Genomic DNA, 22,080 nt, shown 5'->3' on the forward strand with positions numbered 1-22,080 from the left:
ACAAACTGTTCTGTATCTTAGTACGTATTTAGATTTAATGTAATATGATATCTTTGGATTTAATATTTGACATAGACCTGAATTCAGTGTAAGGATGGAACATCAATGCTGGATAATTGCTAAATAAACTATTCTGAATTGTATTATGGTCTGTTACATGTATTTTCTTTACCTTGTAATTTCCAGTTTCTACAGTGAGTAGCAAGGAGAAGCATGTACAGTACAGACCAAAAGTTTGGACACACGTTCTCATTTAAAGATTTTTCTGTATTTTCATGACTATGAAAATTGTACATTCACACTGAAGGCATCAAAACTATGAATTAACACATGTGGAATTATATACTTAACAAAAAAGTGTGAAACAACTGAAAATATGTCTTATATTCTAGGTTCTTCAAAGTAGCCACCTTTTGTTTTGATGACTACTTTGCACACTCTTGGCATTCTCTTGATGAGCTTCAAGAGGTAGTCACCGGAAATGGTCTTCCAACAATCTTGAAGGAGTTCCCAGAGATGCTTAGCACTTTTTGGCCCTTTTGCCTTCACTCTGCGGTCCAGCTCACCCCAAACCATTTCGATTGGGTTCAGGTCTGGCGTAGCACCCCATCACTCTCCTTCTTGGTCAAATAGCCCTTACACAGCCTGGAGGTGTGTTTGGGGTCATTGTCCTGTTGAAAAATAAATAATGGTCCAACTAAACGCAAACCGGAGGGAAGCGCATGCTGCTGCAAGATGCTGTGGTAGTCATGCTGGTTCACTATGCCTTCAATTTTGAATAAATCCCCAACAGTGTCACCAGCAAAGCTCCCCCCACACCATCAACCCTCCTCCTCCATGCTTCACGGTGGGAACCAGGCATGTAGAGTCCATCCGTTCACCTTTTCTGCTTCGCACAAAGACACTGTGGTTGGAACCAAAGATCTCTAATTTGGACTCATCCTTGTGTTCTTTAGTCCAAAAAGTCTCTTCTGCTTGTTGCCTGTCCTTAGCAGTGGTTTCCTAGCAGCTATTTTACCATGAAGGCCTGCTGCACAAAGTCTCCTCTTAACAGTTGTTGTAGAGATGTGTCTGCTGCTAGAACTCTGTGTGGCATTGACCTGGTCTCTAATCTGAGCTGCTTTTAACCTGCAATTTCTGAGGCTGGTGACTCGGTTAAACTTATCCTCAGAAGCAGAGGTGACTCTTGGTCTTCCTTTCCTGGGGGGGGGGTCCTCATGTGAGCCAGTTTCTTTGTAGTGCTTGATGGTTTTTGCAGCTGCACTTGGGGACACTTTCAAAGTTTTCCAAATTTTTCGGACTGACTGACCTTCATTTCTTAAAGTAATGATGGCCACTCGTTTTTCTTTACTTAGCTGCTTTTTTCTTGCCATAATACAAATTCTAACAGTCTATTCAGTAGGACTATCAGCTGTGTATCCACCAGACTTCTGCACAACACAACTGATGGTCCCAACCCCATTTATAAGGCAAGAAATCCCCCTTATTAAACCTGACAGGGCACACGTGTGAAGTGAAAACCATTTCCGGTGACTACCTCTTGAAGCTCATCAAGAGAATGCCAAGAGTGTGCAAAGCAGTCATCAAAGCAAAAGGTGGCTACTTTGAAGAACCTAGAATATAAGACATATTTTGAGTTGTTTCACATTTTTTTGTTAAGTATATAATTCCACATGTGTTAATTCATAGTTTTGATGCCTTCAGTGTGAATGTTCACTTTTCATAGTCATGAAAATACAGAAAATTTTTTGAATGAGAAGGTGTGTCCAAACTTTTGGACTGTACTGTACATGTATGAATGACAACAATTATTTATATTTAGAGATGTATCAGGTAAAGCTAAACTATCTTGCGTCAGAATGGTTGCAAGCATTAAGACCCAGAGGAATCCTCTCTTGTTCTGCTCTCACTGATTCTCAGCCCTGAAGATTACATGCTGAGAAGCAATAAGCAGGAAACATGGAATGAAACTTGAGAGAAGGATGTTCATGATGAGCACCCTCATTTACAAGCTGCACTTCTTCAGGTTCGGAAAGAAAGCTTGATGCAGAGATTGATCAGAATTTCATGGAAACATAACTGTAATCACTTGGAAGAATTGCTTTCTATCCTGATATTGTGACTATAAATAATCATATCTTCAAGAAATCTTCAAAATTGTTATTTTCAGTGTAAACTACAACATGTACCGTGGATGAAGTGGATGCCAATGTAACTAGAGCATTCTTTTTCAACTTTTCTATCAATGGAAGCTACAAGGACCCCTCTTGACTGCATGTCAACTGAAGGAGAATTAATGCACTCACTCTTCAATGACTCTGTGGAGGGACCCCAAAATGACTCTCTGGCTTGCCCCAATAGTTCACTATATGACACAGAGCAAACACCCCCTTTGCTGGTGGATGCCTGGTTGGTCCCTTTTTTCTTTGCACTGATCATGCTGGTGGGACTCATTGGTAACTCACTGGTCATCTATGTAATCACCAAGCACAAACAGATGAGGACGGTCACTAACTTCTACATTGGTAAGTTGATTATGTTTAATATTTTATGTTTTATTTTAAGGAAATAGACTCTCATGACTAGAAAGGTATTTGTTCAAGAGGGACACCTGTAACAAGAGACCAAGATGCGCACACTGCCTCTGCCAGCTAGATGAATATTTGGCAATGTGAGACACACACTGTCTCCTCTTAGGCCACTTCTAATTCACGGAACTCGGCTCTCTCAACTCTTGTTTGATGTCTGCTGTTGGTGCTTTTAGCATTGGTTAATTTATTTTTTAAGTACACTTCACAGATCCTCATATTTAAAGTGCACATATCACGAAATTCACAGCATGTGTTTCAAACAGTTGGCAGTATACATGTGTAACAAAAAGTGGTATACAGACGTTAAAGTGTAACCATCATTTTCATTTTCATTTGATAAACTGTACATATGAAAATAAGCAACTTAGCAATGTATATGATCAAAGAGATCTGCTTATTTCTCAACCAGGACTGATCTTTAATTCTCAATATTCTCAATTCTGGGGTAAAGTCTGTATTCAGAAAAGACAGATTTTTATATTACTGAAATAGTAGATTAGTGTTGCTACTGATAAGATTGTATATAGATGGGAATTCACAGAGGAGCTCTGTCTCTGGCCCTCCCGTCCAACATCATCTTCAATGCACATGAATTTCTTTTTATAGCTTTCCAGTGCATCATATAATAAAATGAATAATGTCATTCAAAAGTAAAACTCGTCAGCACAAAAAAAACAAGTCCTCGTGCAGCTACTGTATATTGATGAAAAAATAAAAAAGTCATGGCTCTTGGAAATAGGAAAAAAAAAACAACAACAAAAAAAAGAAAATTGCAAGGTTGTGAAGGGGTTAAGTACCATATTCATAGACTTTTATTGTCCAAACATACACTTCTGGATACCTTTTTTGTATAAGAAAAGGTGAGTTGGAAGATCACGTCAGTTTCCCAAAAAAATGTTGAACACAAATTTTTTCTGTCTTTGTATACATATAGTAATGGTTACATGTAAATTATATTTTTATATTCTGCATTCCTATGACTGCAATTTATTACATATTTCCTACTAGGAAATATTTGCAAGTCTGATGCACGTTACTGTAGATATTATTCAGTTCAATTTATGGTCAAATATGCTCTATTATGAAATACCATTTGTGACACAACAGTACGGTATTGTGTAAGTGCCTCTGTATTGTTAGACAATCAGACGCTGTAAATTGCATCTACTCCTGCTACATCTGTGGCCTCACAGCACACGTACCCAGCACAGTAATGCTCATAAGTAGCTGATCTGCTTCCAAGGGTCAATGGAAAACATAAAATGATGGCGTTTTCAATATGACAGACACAAATAGATTTTCTGCTTTGTTGGCATTGCATTGCTTGGAGATTGGCTTTTTTTTTCTAGGAAACTGAATTATTTAACACTTTTGCCTCCCTTCTCTGTCCCCTTGTGCCGCCTATCGCATCCCTCGCCTCTTCTTAGAACTTTGCCACATATTTAAAACTTAAGATCAACAACATCAGAGAAAACTACAAACTACAGTCTTCACAAGCCATCTACACAACTGCTTAATTCTCTACCCTGTAACTGTTCTTCCGCCTTTAATGATGAAAAGCTTCCCACTTTAATATCCTAACTGCACCTCATTACCTGTCCACGCCACGCTACTCATCCCCAACTTTACTTTTTGGATTTATCATAAATTTAACCATCTCTTGAAGGTTTTTAAACATGATGAGTGTTTCTATTCTCCTTTAACTTCTTCATTCCACAGCCAATTTTCATTTTTCGCTTTCATTTTTTCCGTCCACGTAGCTGTATGATGACTTGTTATTCAAAGGTAACTTGTACTTCTTTTGTTTTACCATTCAATGTGCTAAAAAATGGGGATAAAATTCCTAGTGTGGTGAAATTGACTTTGAGTTTTTTGTTTTTCTGGCATTTATTCTGTGGTAAAAATTACTCTAAATCATGATTCTCCAGGTCAGTATGATTACAGCGATACCAAACTTTTATTGATTTTTTTTTTCATGTCAGTAGAGAACTTAATTCAGAAATTTTTAAAAAATATATTTTTTGGTTTGTCTCATCATTTTCCGAGACCCATGACATTTTTGTTTTTCTATCGATAGAGCTAAATCATTTTTTTCTTGTTTCAATGTTTAACTGTGCAAGTTAACTCATTTTATATTTTGATAGGTCAGAATTTTTGAATACTGTGATACCAAATATGTTTATTTTCTTTATTTTTTTAACATAAGAAAAGGTGTGTTATTTGAACATTTATATATTTAAAAAAAAAAAGTTTTTTTAGTCCCCTGAGAAATGAATCTGTGATCATCTAATCACTTATACTATATACATAATACCACATTATTGCATAATATAATGTAATTCTCGGTTTCCTTTGAAGCTTATCACATAGCTAAATTTCAGAGAAATACCAAGATGGCAGCAATGAGGGCATTCAATAACCCACAGTAACTACAGGGTGGGCCATTTATATGGATACACCTAAATAAAATGGGAATGGTTGGTGATATCAACTTCCTGTTTGTGGCACATTAGTATATGGGAGGGGGGAAACTTTTCAAGATGGGTGGTGACCATGGCGGCCATTTTGAAGTCAGCCATTTGGATCCAACTTTATTTTTTCCCATGGGAAGAGGGTCATGTGACACATCAAACTTATTGAGAATTTCACAAGAAAAACAATGGTGTGCTTCAATTTAACACAACTTTATTATTTCATTAGTTATTTATAATACAACCAATATTATTCCTCACCATATACAAAAGATCCCTTCACAGCATTAATGTAAAACTATCATAGTATAAAGAAGGAACATTGATCAAAAATATTCAAAAAATAGTATCAAATTTTATTCAGTTATAAAACAATTATCAAGACAATATTGCAAATATGGATTACAATATTGTGGGACATAATACAGAGAACTACAGCAGCACAACTCACTAAATAAGCTGACATATATATACTGGTTAGATATCAAAGTATCAGAATATATTGGGTATATTTTATACAGATAAATATATGAATATCCACCCCATACATATATAGTAGTTTATAACCAGACATACATAATTGTCATCTACTATATAAAGCTGAATGTGTGTATGTATGTGTGTGTGTGTGTGTGTGTGTATGTCCGGGATTGGCATCTGCACCGTCGCAGCTACAGCAACAAAATTTTGCAGTCACACGTCTGGACCCTGAGAGCGTCATAGGCTATGTTGTGAGGTGAAATTTTAACCCCGCGCTTTCCAATTCACCAAACAATTTTGTCCCTATCTACATAATGGGGAAAAAGTGAAATGAAAAGTGTTGGAGGCGTCGCAGCTACAGCCACAAAATTTTGCACAGTCACACGTCTGGACCCTGAGAGCGTCATAGGCTATGTTGTGAGGTGAAATTTTAACTCCGTGCTTTCCAATTCACCAAACTATTTTTCCCCTATCTACATAATGGGGAAAAGTGAAAGGAAAAGTGTTGGAGGCAAATTGACAGCTGCCAGATGTGAACAAGGGGGACTTAAAGAATGAGAGCGATGGCGCCAAAGAGTATATACCGATCAGTTGCTAAGGTGGGGCCCCGACATGAGATACTCACCACACATGGGGATATGAACACACACACAAAATGCGCCACACACTACCACGTGCTTGAACACATATACCACCCTCAGCACACATTTCACCACACATACACCAACCTCGCCACATAAAAGTCGAAACACAAAAGTCGCCGCTCAAAACTCACCACGCGCAAAACTCGCCACATGCAAAAACTAGGCTCACGCAAAACTCGCCACAAGTGCAAAACTCACCTCATGGAAAACTTGCCACACGCAAAACTTGCACACGTGGAAAAATTGCCACATGCACAAAATTTGCAACACATGCAAAAGTTGCCTCACACAAAACTTGCACATACTCAAAAGGCACCAGACATAAAACTCACCACGCGCAAAACTCGCCATGCGCAAAACTTGCTGCACACAACTTGCTACACTAACCTGTCACATGCAACTCGACACACAAAAAGTTACTACACGCATGTTGCCACACACAACTCAACACACACAACTTGACAAACGAAACTCGCCCTAAAACACACACAAGTCTGGTATTAGCCTTCAAAAATAAAAATCTGATTAATAAGCAGACAAACTACAAGAGCAACAAATGTACCATATAGGAAATACAGCAGCTGTCAGTCACATGACCTGTCTATTATGTGTATGTGTGAGCTAATATATACTGCCAGGGGGAGGGCTTCCTGTTGGCTGGGGATTTATCAGGCTGCCAATTTATCTTACAAATACTGAGGTAAAAATACTGAGCAAATAAAGTGTTAACGAGGTCTAATACAGGAGATCACACAGGTATATACTATATACAGGGGAGATGACACACAGATATATACTATATACAGGAGAGATGACACACAGGTATATACTATATAGAGGAGATGACATACAGGTACATACTATATACAGGAGGAGATGACATACAGGTATATACTATATACAGGAGGAGATGACACACAGGTATATACTATATACAGGAGCAGATTACCTACAGGTATATACTATATACAGGAAGAGATGACATACAGATATATGCTATATATAGTAGATGACATACAGGTATATACTATATACAGGAGGAGATGACACACAGATATATACTATATACAGGGGAGATGACACACAGGTATATACTATATACAGGGGGAGATGACATACAGGTATATACTATATATAGAAGGAGATGACATACAGGTATATACTATATATAGGAGGAGATGACATACAGGTATATACTATATATAAGAGGAGATGCCATACAGGTATATACTATATACAGGGGAGATGACACACAGCAGGTATATACTATATACAGGGGAGATGACATACAGGTATATACTATATACAGGAGATGACATACAGGTGTATACTATATATAAGGGAGATGACAAACATGTATATACTGAGGTGAAAATGAGAGGTGTGAGGTGAAAATCAAAAGGTGTGAGTGCAAAATGAGAGGAGTGAGGGAAAATAGTGTAGTGATCGGAAAATGACAGATGTGAGGTCAAAATGACAAGTGTTAGGCGGGAATGAGAGGAGTGAGGGAGAAAATGAGAGGTGTGAGGGAGAAAATGAGAGATGTGAGGGGGAAAATTAAAGATGTGATTGGGAAAATCAGAGGCGTGATGGGAAAATAAGAGAAGTGACGTGCTATAACTAACCACAGATATTTACTATGCCCAGGCAACGCCGGGCACTTCAGCTAGTCTAATATATAAAGCTGAATGTGTGTGTGTGTGTGTATGTGTGTATGTCCGGGATTGGCATCTGCACCGTCGCAGCTAAAGCCACAAAATTTTGCTCAGTCACACGTCTGGACCCCGAGAGCGTCATAAGCTATGTTGTGAGGCGAAGTTTTAACCCCGCGCATTCCAATTCACCAAACCATTTGGCCCCTACATAATGGGGAAAAAGTGATATCTACATAATAGGGAAAAAGTGAAAGGAAAAGTGTTGGAGGCAAATTGACAGCTGCCAGATGTGAACAAGGGGGACTTAAAGAGTGAGAGCGATGGTGCCAAAGAGTATATACCGTACAGTTGCTAAGGTGGGGCCCCGACATGGGATACTCACCACACACAGGGATATGAACACACACACAAAATGCGCCACACACTACCACGTGCTTGAACACATATACCACCCTCAGCACACATTTCACCACACATACACCAACCTCGCCACATAAGTCAAAACACAAAAGTCGCCGCTCAAAACTCGCCACGTGCAAAACTCGCCACGCGCAAAACTCGCAACATGCAAAACTAGGCTCACGCAAAACTCGCCACACGTGCAAAACTCACCTCATGGAAAACTCGCCACACGCAAAACTTGCACACGTGGAAAAATTGCCACATGCAAAAGTTGCCTCACACAAAACTTGCACCTACTCAAAATGCACCACACATAACTCGCCACGCGCAAAACTCGCCATGCGCAAAACTTGCTGCACACAACTTGCTACTCTAACCTGTCACATGCAACTCGACACACAAAAAGTTGCTACACGCATGTCACCACACAAAACTCATCTCACAAAAGTCGCTACATGCATGTCGCCACGTGCAACTCAACACACACAACTTGACACATGAAACTCGCCCTAAAACACACACAAGTCTGGTATTATCCTTCAAAAATAAAAATCTGATAAATAAGCAGACAAACTACAAGAGCAACAAATGTACTATAGGAAATACGGCAGCTGTCAGTCACATGACCTGTCTATTATGTGTATGTGTGAGCTAATATATACTGCCAGGGGGAGGGCTTCCTGTTGGCTGGGGATTTATCAGGCTGCCAAATTAGCTTACAAATACTGAGGTAAAAATACTGACCAAATAACGTGTGAATGAGGTCTAATACAGGAGGAGATGACATACAGGTACATACTATATACAGGGGAGATGACACACAGGTATATACTATATACAGGAGCAGATGACTTACAGGTATATACTATATACAGGAGGAGATGACACACAGGTATATACTATATACAGGAGGAGATGACACACATATATACTATATACAGGGGAGATGACACATGTATATACTATATATACAGGAGGAGATGACATACAAGTACATACTATATACAGGGGAGATGACACACAGGTATATACTATATACAGGGGAGATGACACACAGGTATATACTATATACAGGGGAGATGACACATAGGTATATACTATATACAGGAGGAGATGACACACAGATATATGCTATATACAGGAAGAGATGACACACAGGTATATACTATATACAGGAGGAGATGACACACAGGTATATACTATAGACAGGGGAGATGACACACGTATATATAGGAGGAGATGACACACAGATATATACTATATACAGGAGGAGATGACACACAGCTATATACTATATACAGGAGGAGATGACACACAGATATATACTATATACAGGAGCAGATGACACACAGGTCTATACTATATACAGGAGGAGATGACACACAGGTATATACTATATACAGGAGGAGATGACACACGTGTATACTATATTCAGGAGGAGATGACATACAGGTATATAATATATAAAAGAGGAGATGACACATAGGTATATAGAGGAGGAGATAACATAAAGCAGGTATATACAATATACAGGGGAGATGACATACAGGTATATACTATACAGGTCCTTCTCAAAAAATTAGCATATAGTGTTAAATTTCATTATTTACCATAATGTAATGATTACAATTAAACTTTCATATATTATAGATTCATTATCCACCAACTGAAATTTGTCAGGTGTTTTATTGTTTTAATACTGATGATTTTGGCATACAACTCCTGATAACCCAAAAAACCTGTCTCAATAAATTAGCATATCAAGAAAAGGTTCTCTAAACGACCTATTACCCTAATCTTCTGAATCAACTAATTAACTCTAAACACATGCAAAAGATACCTGAGGCTTTTATAAACTCCCTGCCTGGTTCATTACTCAAAACCCCCATCATGGGTAAGACTAGCGACCTGACAGATGTCAAGAAGGCCATCATTGACACCCTCAAGCAAGAGGGTAAGACCCAGAAAGAAATTTCTCAACAAATAGGCTGTTCCCAAAGTGCTGTATCAAGGCACCTCAATGGTAAGTCTGTTGGAAGGAAACAATGTGGCAGAAAACGCTGTACAACGAGAAGAGGAGACCGGACCCTGAAGAAGATTGTGGAGAAGGACCGATTCCAGACCTTGGGGAACCTGAGGAAGCAGTGGACTGAGTCTGGTGTGGAAACATCCAGAGCCACCGTGCACAGGCGTGTGCAGGAAATGGGCTACAGGTGCCGCATTCCCCAGGTAAAGCCACTTTTGAACCATAAACAGCGGCAGAGGCGCCTGACCTGGGCTACAGAGAAGCAGCACTGGACTGTTGCTAAGTGGTCCCAAGTACTTTTTTCTGATGAAAGCAAATTTTGCATGTCATTCGGAAATCAAGGTGCCAGAGTCTGGAGGAAGACTGGGGAGAAGGAAATGCCAAAATGCCTGAAGTCCAGTGTCAAGTACCCACAGTCAGTGATGGTGTGGGGTGCCATGTCAGCTGCTGGTGTTGGTCCACTGTGTTTCATCAAGGGCAGGGTCAATGCAGCTAGCTATCAGGAGATTTTGGAGCACTTCATGCTTCCATCGGCTGAAATGCTTTATGGAGATGAAGATTTCATTTTTCAGCACGACCTGGCACCTGCTCACAGTGCCAAAACCACTGGTAAATGGATAACTGACCATGGTATTACTGTGCTCAATTGGCCTGCCAACTCTCCTGACCTGAACCCCATAGAGAATCTGTGGGATATTGTGAAGAGAAAGTTGAGAGACGCAAGACCCAACACTCTGGATGAGCTTAAGGCCGCTATTGAAGCATCCTGGGCCTCCATAACATCTCAGCAGTGTCACAGGCTGATTGCCTCCATGCCACGCCGCATTGAAGCAGTCATTTCTGCCAAAGGATTCCCGACCAAGTATTGAGTGCATAACTGAACATTATTATTTGATGGTTTTTTTGTTTGTTATTAAAAAACACTTTTATTTGATTGGATGGGTGAAATATGCTAATTTATTGAGACAGGTTTTTTGGGTTATCAGGAGTTGTATGCCAAAATCATCAGTATTAAAACAATAAAAGACCTGACAAATTTCAGTTGGTGGATAATGAATCTATAATATATGAAAGTTTAATTGTAATCATTACATTATGGTAAATAATGAAATTTAAGACTATATGCTAATTTTTTGAGAAGGACCTGTATACAGGATATGACATACAGGTATATACTATATATAGGAGGAGATGACATACAGGTATATACTATATACAGGAGGAGATGACACATAGGTATATACAATATACAGGAGGAGATGACATATAGCAGGTATGTACTATTTACAGGGGAGATGACATACAGGTATATACTATATACAGGAGATGACTTACAGGTGTATACTATATATAAGGGAGATGACAAACATGTATATACTGAGGGGAAAATGAGAGGTGTGAGGTGAAAATGAGGGGTTTGAGGTGAAAATGAAAAGGTGTGAGTGCAAAATGAGAGGAGTGAGGGAAAATAGTGGAGTGATCGGAAAATGACAGATGTGAGGTCAAAATGACAAGTGTTAGGGGGGAATGAGAGGAGTGAGGGGGAAAATAAGAGGAGTGAGGGGGAAAATGAGAGGTGTAAGGGAGAAAATGAGAGATGTGAGGGGGAAAATGAGAGGCGTGATGGGAAAATAAGAGAAGTGAGGTGCTATAACTAACCACAGATATTTACTATGTCCAGGCAACGCCGGGGTCTTCAGCTAGTATATAAATATAATTAATCAAGGTACAACAGGCAAGCATATACAGTATCAGCTGACAGATTTGATGCCTATAAAAGATAAATGCACTAATCTTAAGCCTCAGGCAATATAGCAACAATTCAGCTAAATAATAACATATGCGCCCAGACCATAACTGCTTAATAGTATGTACCTGTAGACATGATGAAAAGAGTATGTGCACAGCTGCCTCACAAGGACACCTCAACGCGCATTTCACCACCTCTGCAGCTTCGTCGTGCGGTAGAGTAGCACTAACTATGGTCTCATTATATAGTATTTCCATAATTATGCCAGTGGCCACATGTGTGATGGCGCATATCCTCCATGTTGCTGGAACGCCCGCCAGGGCCGTACAGTACTCGGTACCGGGTCCGGTACTTAAAGGGGAATGTCATGATGACGACAACCCGGTCCGTGGCCCTGGGTGCCCATGTTAAAGGGAATGTCTTTAAAGGGGTTTGAAATAAAGTTTGTGTTTGTAACACCACCTGTGGTATTAGGTCAGTGGGGACCAACACTGGCAGCTAAGATGGCATAACTTCCCACAGGTGAAGCATAGCAGGGCTCAAGGAGTGTAGAGGATGGTGAGTGGTGCAGTAAAGAATAGAGGACACAGGTTTGCAGTCTCTTTACCTGGTTTACTGGAGACTTCAGGAATCCACAGTCCAGGACACCAAATCACAGGTATAGGCAGGGTCCAGCCGGCTTAGAAGCAAGTGCAGAGTCCCCTTTACCAGGTGGAGATGAAAGCCTTCCTACCAGCACTTTGCTGTAGTCCCTTGCTGCCTGTGGCTTCTATCAAGGTCCTCACATTTCATTCTGTCCTCCATAAAGGTGGGACACTAACAAAGGCCTTGGCAGGGAACACTTTGTGAGGAGGATGAGGAGGAGTCAATGGAGGAGGAAGACATCTGTCCAGAGGAGGGAGGTACACAATGCTCTAGTAGTCAGTATGTAGAGCGAGGGTGGGGTGATGCAGAGCAGGCAGAGATCACGCCTCAAGCAGGGGACAGCGTTTCTTGGCCAGTTGGCAGTCTGCAGCACATGGTTGATTTCATACTACAGTGCCTGAGAAACGACCGCCGCATCGCCCACATTCTCAACATGGCTGATTATTGGGTGTACACCATCCTAGATCCGCGCTACCAGGACAACTTACAAAGCCTCATAACACCGTTGAACCAGGAGCATAAAATGCGGGAGTACCAAGACACACTGGTGCATTCCATCATCTTCTCCTTTCCAACTGAGAGCAGTGCTGCTAGTGCTTTACAAAGCAGCTCAGTGCGTCGAGGCAGTGGAGGAAGCTCAGCACAAACAGGGAGCAGAAGCAGTGCCTCAGCACAAGGCAAGACCAGTATGGCCCAACTGTGGCAAACTTTTGTGTGCCCGCCACAAATGTCTACACCATCACAGACGGCTCCAGTCAGCAGGAGGCAACGTTTCCGTCAGATGGTGACACACTACATGTCTTGCCCTCTCAGTGTACTCCCACACGGCTCTTCCCCCTTCAAGTTTTGGGTCTCTAAGCTGGATACATGGCCAGAGCTTAGCCAGTATGCATTGGAGTTCCTGGCTTGCCCTGCTGCTAGTGTATTATCGGAACATGTCTTTAGTGCCGCAGGTGGTGTCGTAACAGACCGTCGCATGCGACTATCCTCCAATAACGTTGACCTGCTTACTTTTCTGTAAATGAACAAGGCCTGGATCTCGCAGGAATTTGCCACTCCTCTTCCAGATTAAATACTTGGTTGGCAACAGTATCCAGATCTCCTGTTGTGTTCATGTTTCTACCACCTGAACTGTAATCCCTGGGCTCCAACACCGCCAGTTGCTGCTCAGAAGTGCCGTCTGCACAGTCAACACATGACCCAGTGTTAGCGGGTTTCAGTAACGTCAGCTGATCCCCTGCTGTGTATCCGGCAATTGCTCCTGCTTCCTCCACACTCACACTACTACAGAAATTAAAGGGAACCTGTCACCCCCCCCCCAGGCGTTTGTAATTGAAAGAGCCACCTTGTGCAGCACAAATGCTGCACCAGGAAAAGGTGGCTCTTTTACTTTTGCTCCTTGCACACACTGAACTTAATAACTATAAAATGTGTCCCCTCATACCGTGAAACCGTCCCAGAGTTTGGACTTTCCTTCGTAATGAGACGCAGCACAGCTGCCATTCATACCCTCTTGGTGCCGCCCCCTCAGCGTTGGTTGAATCTGTCCCGGAGCCTGCGCTGTTATGTTAAACCTTGGGCATGCGCAGTTAGCGCTGCCCGTCTTCTGACATCATTTGATGTCAGGCTGACTGCTCCTATGTGGTCACGCTGCCCGAGATCCCGCCCGCAGTGTCTTCTGATTTATTCATACTGGCTGGGATTCAGGCCATGCACTGTGCATATCTTTGCCTGTCACTCATTTCCTTCCGCCTTCTTCACACTGTGCACCGTCAGCTGATCCCTAATCACATGCCACGACCGTGACGCCGCACAGTCTGAAGAAGGCGGAAGGAGATAAGTGAGAGGCCAAGATATGCACTGTGCATGCCCATGAATCCCAGCCCCGTAGTGTGAATAAATCAGAAGACACTGCGGGTCATGATCTCGGGCAGCGCGTCCGCACAGGTGCAGTCAGCCTGACACCAAATGATGTCAGAATACAGGCAGCGCTAACTGCGCATGCCCAAGGATTAACATAATAGAGCTGGCTCCGGGTCAGATTCAAACAAAGCTGAGGAAGCGGTGCCCGACGCCAAGGGGGTATGAATGCCGGCTGTGCTGCATCTAATTCCGAAGGAAAGTCCCACCTCCGGGACGGTTTCACGGTATGAGTGGACACATTTTATAAGTGTTTAGTTTAGCGTGTGCAAGGAGCAGAACTAAAAGAGCCACCTTTTCCTTGTGCAGCATTACTGCTGCACAAGTTGGCTCTTTCAGTTACTAATGCCTAAGGGGGTTAAAGGTTCTCATTCAAATTGCTCCAATAAGGCCTCGGCCAACACTCTGCCTCTCCTGGATTCCCTGGGCTCCAACACCGCCAGTTGGTGCTCGGAAGTGCTGTCTGCACAGAGAAAAACACTCGCTCCTGTGTTAGTGGGGTTCAGTAATGTCAGCTGTTCCCCTGCTGTGTATCCGGTAATGTGTCTTGCGACTGCCACGCTGACACTACAACAGATATTAAACAGGCTCCAATTCAGGCCTTGGCCAACACCCTGATTGACCCTGGGCTCCAACACCGCTAGTTGGTGCTCGGAAGTGCTATCTGCACAGAGAAAAACACTCGCTCCAGTGTTAGTGGGGTTCAGTAACGTCAGCTGCTCCCCTGCTGTGTATTCAGCAATGTGTCCTGTGACCGCCACGCTGACACTACAACAGATATTAAACAGGCCACAATTCAGGCCTCGACCAACACCCTGATTGACCCTGGGCTCCAACACCAATAGTTGGTGCCCGGAAGTGTTGTCTGCACAGAGAAAAACACTCGCTCCTGTGTTAGTGGGGTTCAGTAACGTCAGCTGTTCCCCTGCTGTGTATCCGGCAATGTGTCCTGCGACCGCCACGCTGACACTACAACAGATATTAAACAGGCTCCAATTCAGGCCTCGACCTACACCCTGATTGACCCTGGCCTCCAACACCGATAGTTGGTGCTTGGAAGTGCTGTCTGCACAGAGAAAAACACTCACTCCTGTGTCAGTGGGGTTCAGTAACGTCAGATGTTCCCCTGCTGTGTATCCGGCAATGTGTCCTGCGACCGCCACGCTGACACAACAACAGATATTAAACTGCCTCGAGTGCAGGCGTCAGCCTACACTCTGCTCCTCCTGCTGTCCCTGGGCTCCAACACCGCCAGTTGCTGCCTGGAAGTGCTGTCTGCACAGTCAACAGTTGCTCCTCTGATATTGAGGTTCAGTAACGTCAGCTGTTCCCCTGCTGTGTATCCGGCAATGTGTCCTGTGACCGCCACGCTGACACTACAACAGATATTAAACAGGCTCCAATTCAGGCCTCGACCTACACCCTGATTGACCCTGGCCTCCAACACCGCTAGTTGGTGCTCAGAAGTGCTGTCTGCACAGAGAAAAACACTCACTCCTGTGTTAGTGGGGTTCAGTAACGTCAGCTGTTCCCTTGCTGTATATCTGGCAATGTGTCCTGCGACTGCCACGCTGACACAACAGATAATAAACTGGCTCCAATTTGGCCTCGGCCTACACCCTGATTGACCCTGGGCTCCAACACCGCCAGTTGGTGCTCGGAAGTGCTGTCTGCACAGAGAAAAACACTCACTCCTGTGTTAGTGGGGTTCAGTAACGTCAGCTGTTCCCCTGCTGTATATCCGGCAATGTGTCCTGCGACCGCCACGCTGACACTACAACAGATAATAAACTGGCTCCAATTTGGCCTCAGCCTACACCCTGATTGACCCTGGGCTCCAACACCGCTAGTTGGTGCTCGGAAGTGCTGTCTGCACAGAAAAAAACACTCGCTCATGTGTTTGGGGTTCAGTAACGTCAGCTGTTTCCCTGCTGTGTATCCAGCAATGTGTCCTGCGACCGCCACGCTGACACAACAACAGATATAAAACTGCCTTGAGTGCAGGCGTCAGCTACACTCTGCTCCTCCTGCTGTCCCTGGGCTCCAACACCGCCAGTTGCTGCCCGGAAGCGCTGTCTGCACAGTCAACAGTTGCTCCTCTGTTATTGGGGTTCAGTAACACCAGCTGCTCCCCTGCTGTGTGTGCGGCAATGTGTCTCGTGACCTCCACGCTGACACAACAACAGATATTAAACTGCCTCGAGTGCAGGCTTCGACCTACACTCTGCTCCTCCTGCTGTCCCTGGGCTCCAACACCACCAGTTGCTGCCTGGAAGTGCTGTCTGCACAGTCAACACTTGCTGCCGTGTTCATTAACGTCTGCTGATCCCCTGCTGTGTATCCGGCAATGTGTCTTGCGACCTCCACACTGACACTAAAACAGAAATTAAAGGGAACCTGTCCCCCCAGGCGTTTGTAACTTAAGGAGCCACCTTGTGCAGCACTAACGCTGCGTTTGGACAAGGTGGCTCTTTTAGTTATTCTCCTTGCACACGCTGAACTAAACGCTTATAAAATGTGTCCCCTCATACCTTCAAACAGTCCCGGAGGTGGGACTTTCCTTCTTAATGAGATGCAGCACATCCGTCATTCATACCCCCTTGGCGCCAGAGCCAGCGCTGTTATGTTATCCCTTGACCATGCGCAGTTAGCACTGCCCGCCTTCTGACATAATTTGTTGTCAGGCTGGCTGCACCTGTGGGGCCGCCCTGCCCGAGATCACGTCCCGCAGTGTCTTATTTATTCACACTGCGGGCCTGGGATTCATGGGCATGCGTAGTGCATATCTTGGCCTCTCACTCATCTCCTTCCGCCTTCTTCAGACTATGCCACGTCACGGCCATGGCAAATGGCTGACACGGCACAGTCTGAAGAAGGCAGGAGATGAGTGAGAGGCCAAGATATGCACTGCGCATGCCCATGAATCCCAGACCCGCAGTGTCTTCACATTTATTCACACTGCAGGCCTGGGATTAACATAGTAACATAGTTAGTAAGGCCGAAAAAAGACATTTGTCCATCCAGTTCAGACCATATTCCATCATAATAAATCTGTTGTGAATTCTGTGGCAGAGCTCCCTCCTGTGGTCACAAGTGGTACTTCGGCTGATTCTCTCTGTAAGCTTCCGTTGGTGGAGGGAAGTGGTACTGCGGCTTCTGAGTTTCCTCCCTCAGGTGATGTGGTGAGGTCGTTAGGTGCTGCTCTACTTAACTCCACCTAGTGCTTTGATCCTGGCTTCCTGTCAATGTTCCAGTATTGGACTTGTTTTCCTCCTGGATCGTTCCTGTGGCCTGCTGCTCTGCATAGCTAAGTTTTCCTTTGCTATTTTGTTTGCTTTTCTTCTGTCCAGCTTATCTATTTGTTTGCTGGAAGCTCTGGGACGCAGAGGGTGTACCTCCGTGCCGTTAGTTCGGTACGGAGGGTCTTTTTGCCCCCTTTGCGTGGTTTTTAGGGTTTTGTGTTGACCGCAAAGTTACCTTTCCTATCCTCGCTCTGTTCAGAAAGTCGGGCCTCACTTTGCTAAATCTATTTCATCTCTACGTTTGTCTTTTCATCTTACTCACAGTCATTATATGTGGGGGGCTGCCTTTTCCTTTGGGGTATTTCTCTGAGGCAAGGTAGGCTTATTTTCTATCTTCAGGCTAGCTAGTTTCTCAGGCTGTGCCGAGTTGCATAGGTAGCGTTAGGCGCAATCCACGGCTGCCTCTAGTGTTGTTGGATAGGATTAGGAATTGCGGTCAACAGAGTTCCCACGACTCAGAGCTCGTTCTATCTTTTTGGATTATTGTCAGATCACTGTATGTGCTCTGACCTCTATGTTCACTGTGGTACTGAATTGCCTAATCATAACAGTACAGGAAGCCCAAGTACTAATGATTCTCAATAATAGGAAAAAAGAAGTTCTGAGACCATTTTTTTTTCTCTGCACTGTGTTTTGCCTTTTTTTTTCCCTAGACATTTGGGTGGTTCAGGACACAGGTGTAGCAATGGACATTAGAAGTCTGTCTTCATGTGTGGATCAGCTCTCGGCAAGAGTACAAAAGATTCAAGACACTATTGATCAGAAATCTATGTTAGAACCAAGAATTCCTATTCCTGATTTGTTTTTTGGTGATAGAACTAAGTTTCTGAGTTTCAAAAATAATTGTAAACTATTTCTGGCCTTGAAACCTCGCTCCTCTGGTGATCCAGTTCAACAGGTTTTGATCATTATTTCTTTTTTGCATGGCGACCCTCAGGACTGGGCATTTTCTCTTGCGTCAGGAGATCCTGCATTAAGTAATATCGATGCGTTTTTCCTGGCGCTAGGATTGCTGTACGATGACCCTAATTCTGTGGATCAGGCAGAAAAAAATTTGCTGGCTCTTTGTCAGGGTCAGGATGAGATAGAGTTATATTGTCAGAAATTTAGAAAGTGGTCCGTGCTCACTCAATGGAATGAATCTGCGCTGGCAGCTATGTTCAGAAAGGGTCTCTCTGAAGCCCTTAAGGATGTCATGGTGGGATTTCCTATGCCTGCTGGTTTGAATGAGTCTATGTCTTTGGCCATTCAGATTGGTCGACGCTTGTGTGAGCGTAAATCTGTGCACCATTTGGCGGTATTACCTGAGCTTAAACCTGAGCCTATGCAGTGCGATAGGACTTTGACCAGAGTTGAACGGCAAGAACACAGACGTCTGGATGGGCTGTGTTTCTACTGTGGTGATTCCACTCATGCTATCTCTGATTGTCCTAAGCGCACTAAGCGGTTCGCTAGGTTTGCCACCATTGGTACAGTACAGTCAAAATTTCTTCTGTCCGTTACCTTGATCTGCTCTTTGTCATCGTATTCTGTCATGGCATTTGTGGATTCAGGCGCTGCCCTGAATTTGATGGACTTGGAGTATGCTAGGCGTTGTGGGTTTTTCTTGGAGCCCTTGCAGTGTCCTATTCCATTGAGAGGAATTGATGCTACGCCTTTGGCCAAGAATAAGCCTCAGTACTGGACCCAGCTGACCATGTGCATGGCTCCTGCACATCAGGAGGTTATTCGCTTTCTGGTGTTGCATAATCTGCATGATGTGGTCGTGTTGGGGTTGCCATGGCTACAAGTCCATAATCCAGTATTAGATTGGAAATCCATGTCGGTGTCCAGCTGGGGTTGTCAGGGGGTATATGGTGATGTTCCATCTCTGTCAATTTCATCATCCACCCCTTCTGAGGTTCCAGAGTTCTTGTCTGATTACCGGGATGTATTTGATGAGCCCAAGTCCGATGCCCTACCTCCGCATAGGGATTGTGATTGTGCTATCAATTTGATTCCTGGTAGTAAGTTCCCAAAAGGCCGATTGTTTAATTTATCTGTGCCTGAGCACGCCGCTATGCGCAGTTATGTGAAGGAGTCCCTGGAGAAGGGGCATATTCGCCTGTCATCGTCGCCATTAGGAGCAGGGTTCTTTTTTGTAGCCAAGAAGGATGGTTCGCTGAGACCTTGTATAGATTACCGCCTTCTAAATAAGATCACGGTTAAATTTCAGTACCCCTTGCCGTTATCTGATTTGTTTGCTCGGATTAAGGGGGCTAGTTGGTTCACCAAGATAGATCTTCGTGGTGCGTATAATCTTGTGCGTATTAAGCGAGGCGATGAATGGAAAACTGCATTTAATACGCCCGAGGGTCATTTTGAGTATCTAGTAATGCCATTCGGACTTGCCAATGCTCCATCAGTGTTTCAGTCCTTTATGCATGACATCTTCCGAGAGTACCTGGATAAATTCCTGATTGTGTACTTGGATGACATTTTGATCTTCTCGGATGATTGGGAGTCTCATGTGAAGCAGGTCAGAATGGTTTTTCAGGTCCTGCGTGCTAATTCTTTGTTTGTGAAGGGATCAAAGTGTCTCTTTGGTGTGCAGAAGGTTTCATTTTTGGGGTTCATCTTTTCCCCTTCTACTATCGAGATGGATCCTGTTAAGGTCCAAGCCATCCATGATTGGACTCAGCCGACATCTCTGAAAAGTCTGCAAAAGTTCCTGGGCTTTGCTAATTTTTATCGTCGCTTCATCTGCAATTTTTCTAGTATTGCTAAACCATTGACCGATTTGACCAAGAAGGGTGCTGATGTGGTCAATTGGTCTTCTGCTGCTGTGGAAGCTTTTCAGGAGTTGAAGCGTCGTTTTTCTTCTGCCCCTGTGTTGTGTCAACCAGATGTTTCGCTTCCGTTCCAGGTCGAGGTTGATGCTTCTGAGATTGGAGCAGGGGCTGTTTTGTCGCAGAGAGGTTCTGATTGCTCAGTGATGAAACCGTGCGCCTTCTTTTCCAGGAAGTTTTCGCCTGCTGAGCGAAATTATGATGTGGGCAACCGAGAGTTGCTGGCCATGAAGTGGGCATTCGAGGAGTGGCGTCATTGGCTTGAAGGAGCTAAGCATCGCGTGGTGGTCTTGACTGATCATAAGAACTTGACTTATCTCGAGTCTGCCAAGCGGTTGAATCCTAGACAAGCTCGTTGGTCGTTGTTTTTTGCCCGTTTTGACTTTGTGATTTCATACCTTCCGGGCTCTAAAAATGTGAAGGCGGATGCTCTGTCTAGGAGTTTTGTGCCCGACTCTCCGGGTGTATCTGAGCCGGCGGGTATCCTCAAAGAGGGAGTAATTGTTTCTGCCATCTCCCCTGATTTGCGGCGAGTGCTGCAAAAATTTCAGGCTAATAAACCTGATCGTTGTCCAGCGGAGAAACTGTTTGTCCCTGATAGGTGGACGAATAAAGTTATCTCTGAGGCTCATTGTTCGGTCTTGGCTGGTCATCCTGGAATCTTTGGTACCAGAGAGTTACTGGCTAGATCCTTTTGGTGGCCATCTCTGTCGCGGGATGTGCGTACTTTTGTGCAGTCCTGTGGGATTTGTGCTCGGGCTAAGCCCTGCTGTTCTCGTGCCAGTGGGTTGCTTTTGCCCTTGCCAGTCCCGAAGAGGCCTTGGACACATATCTCTATGGATTTTATTTCAGATCTTCCCGTTTCTCAAAAGATGTCAGTCATTTGGGTGGTCTGTGATCGCTTTTCTAAGATGGTCCATTTGGTACCCTTGTCTAAATTGCCTTCCTCTGTTATGTAGGCAATCCAGTGACACAGTGTGCCAGCAATCAGAGCACATACAGTGATCTGACAATAACCCAAAAACAATAGAACGAGCTCTGAGACGTGGAATCTCTGTAGACCGCAATACCTGAACCTATCCTAAACACAACTAAAGGCAGCTGTGGATTGCGCCTGTCACTACCTATGCAACTCGGCACAGCCTGAGGAGCTGACTAGCCTGAAGATAGAAAAACAAGCCTGACTTGCCTCAGAGAAATACCCCAAAGGAAAAGGCAGCCCCCCACATATAATGACTGTTAGCAAGATGAAAAGACAAACGTAGGGATGAAATAGATTCAGCAAAGTGAGGCCCGATATTCTAGATAGAGCGAGGATAGCAAAGAGAACTTTGCAGTCTACAAAAAACCCTAAAGCAAAAACCAC

The 22,080-nt window shown here is 43.7% G+C and overlaps 1 protein-coding gene across 1 annotated transcript in view; it reads left to right on the top strand.

Annotated features, from left to right (window-relative positions):
* Positions 1–2,275: 2,275 nt before the first annotated feature.
* LOC138670055 (G-protein coupled receptor 54-like) overlaps positions 2,276–22,080 on the top strand; it is a 266,454-nt gene continuing 246,649 nt past the window's right edge. The window contains exon 1 of the mRNA XM_069757100.1: positions 2,276–2,525. Coding sequence (XP_069613201.1) covers positions 2,276–2,525 — 250 coding nt within the window. The remainder of the gene's footprint in view (positions 2,526–22,080) is intronic.

Source organism: Ranitomeya imitator, chromosome 1, assembly GCF_032444005.1.
Source record: "Ranitomeya imitator isolate aRanImi1 chromosome 1, aRanImi1.pri, whole genome shotgun sequence".
NCBI classification, from domain to species: Eukaryota; Metazoa; Chordata; class Amphibia; order Anura; family Dendrobatidae; genus Ranitomeya; species Ranitomeya imitator.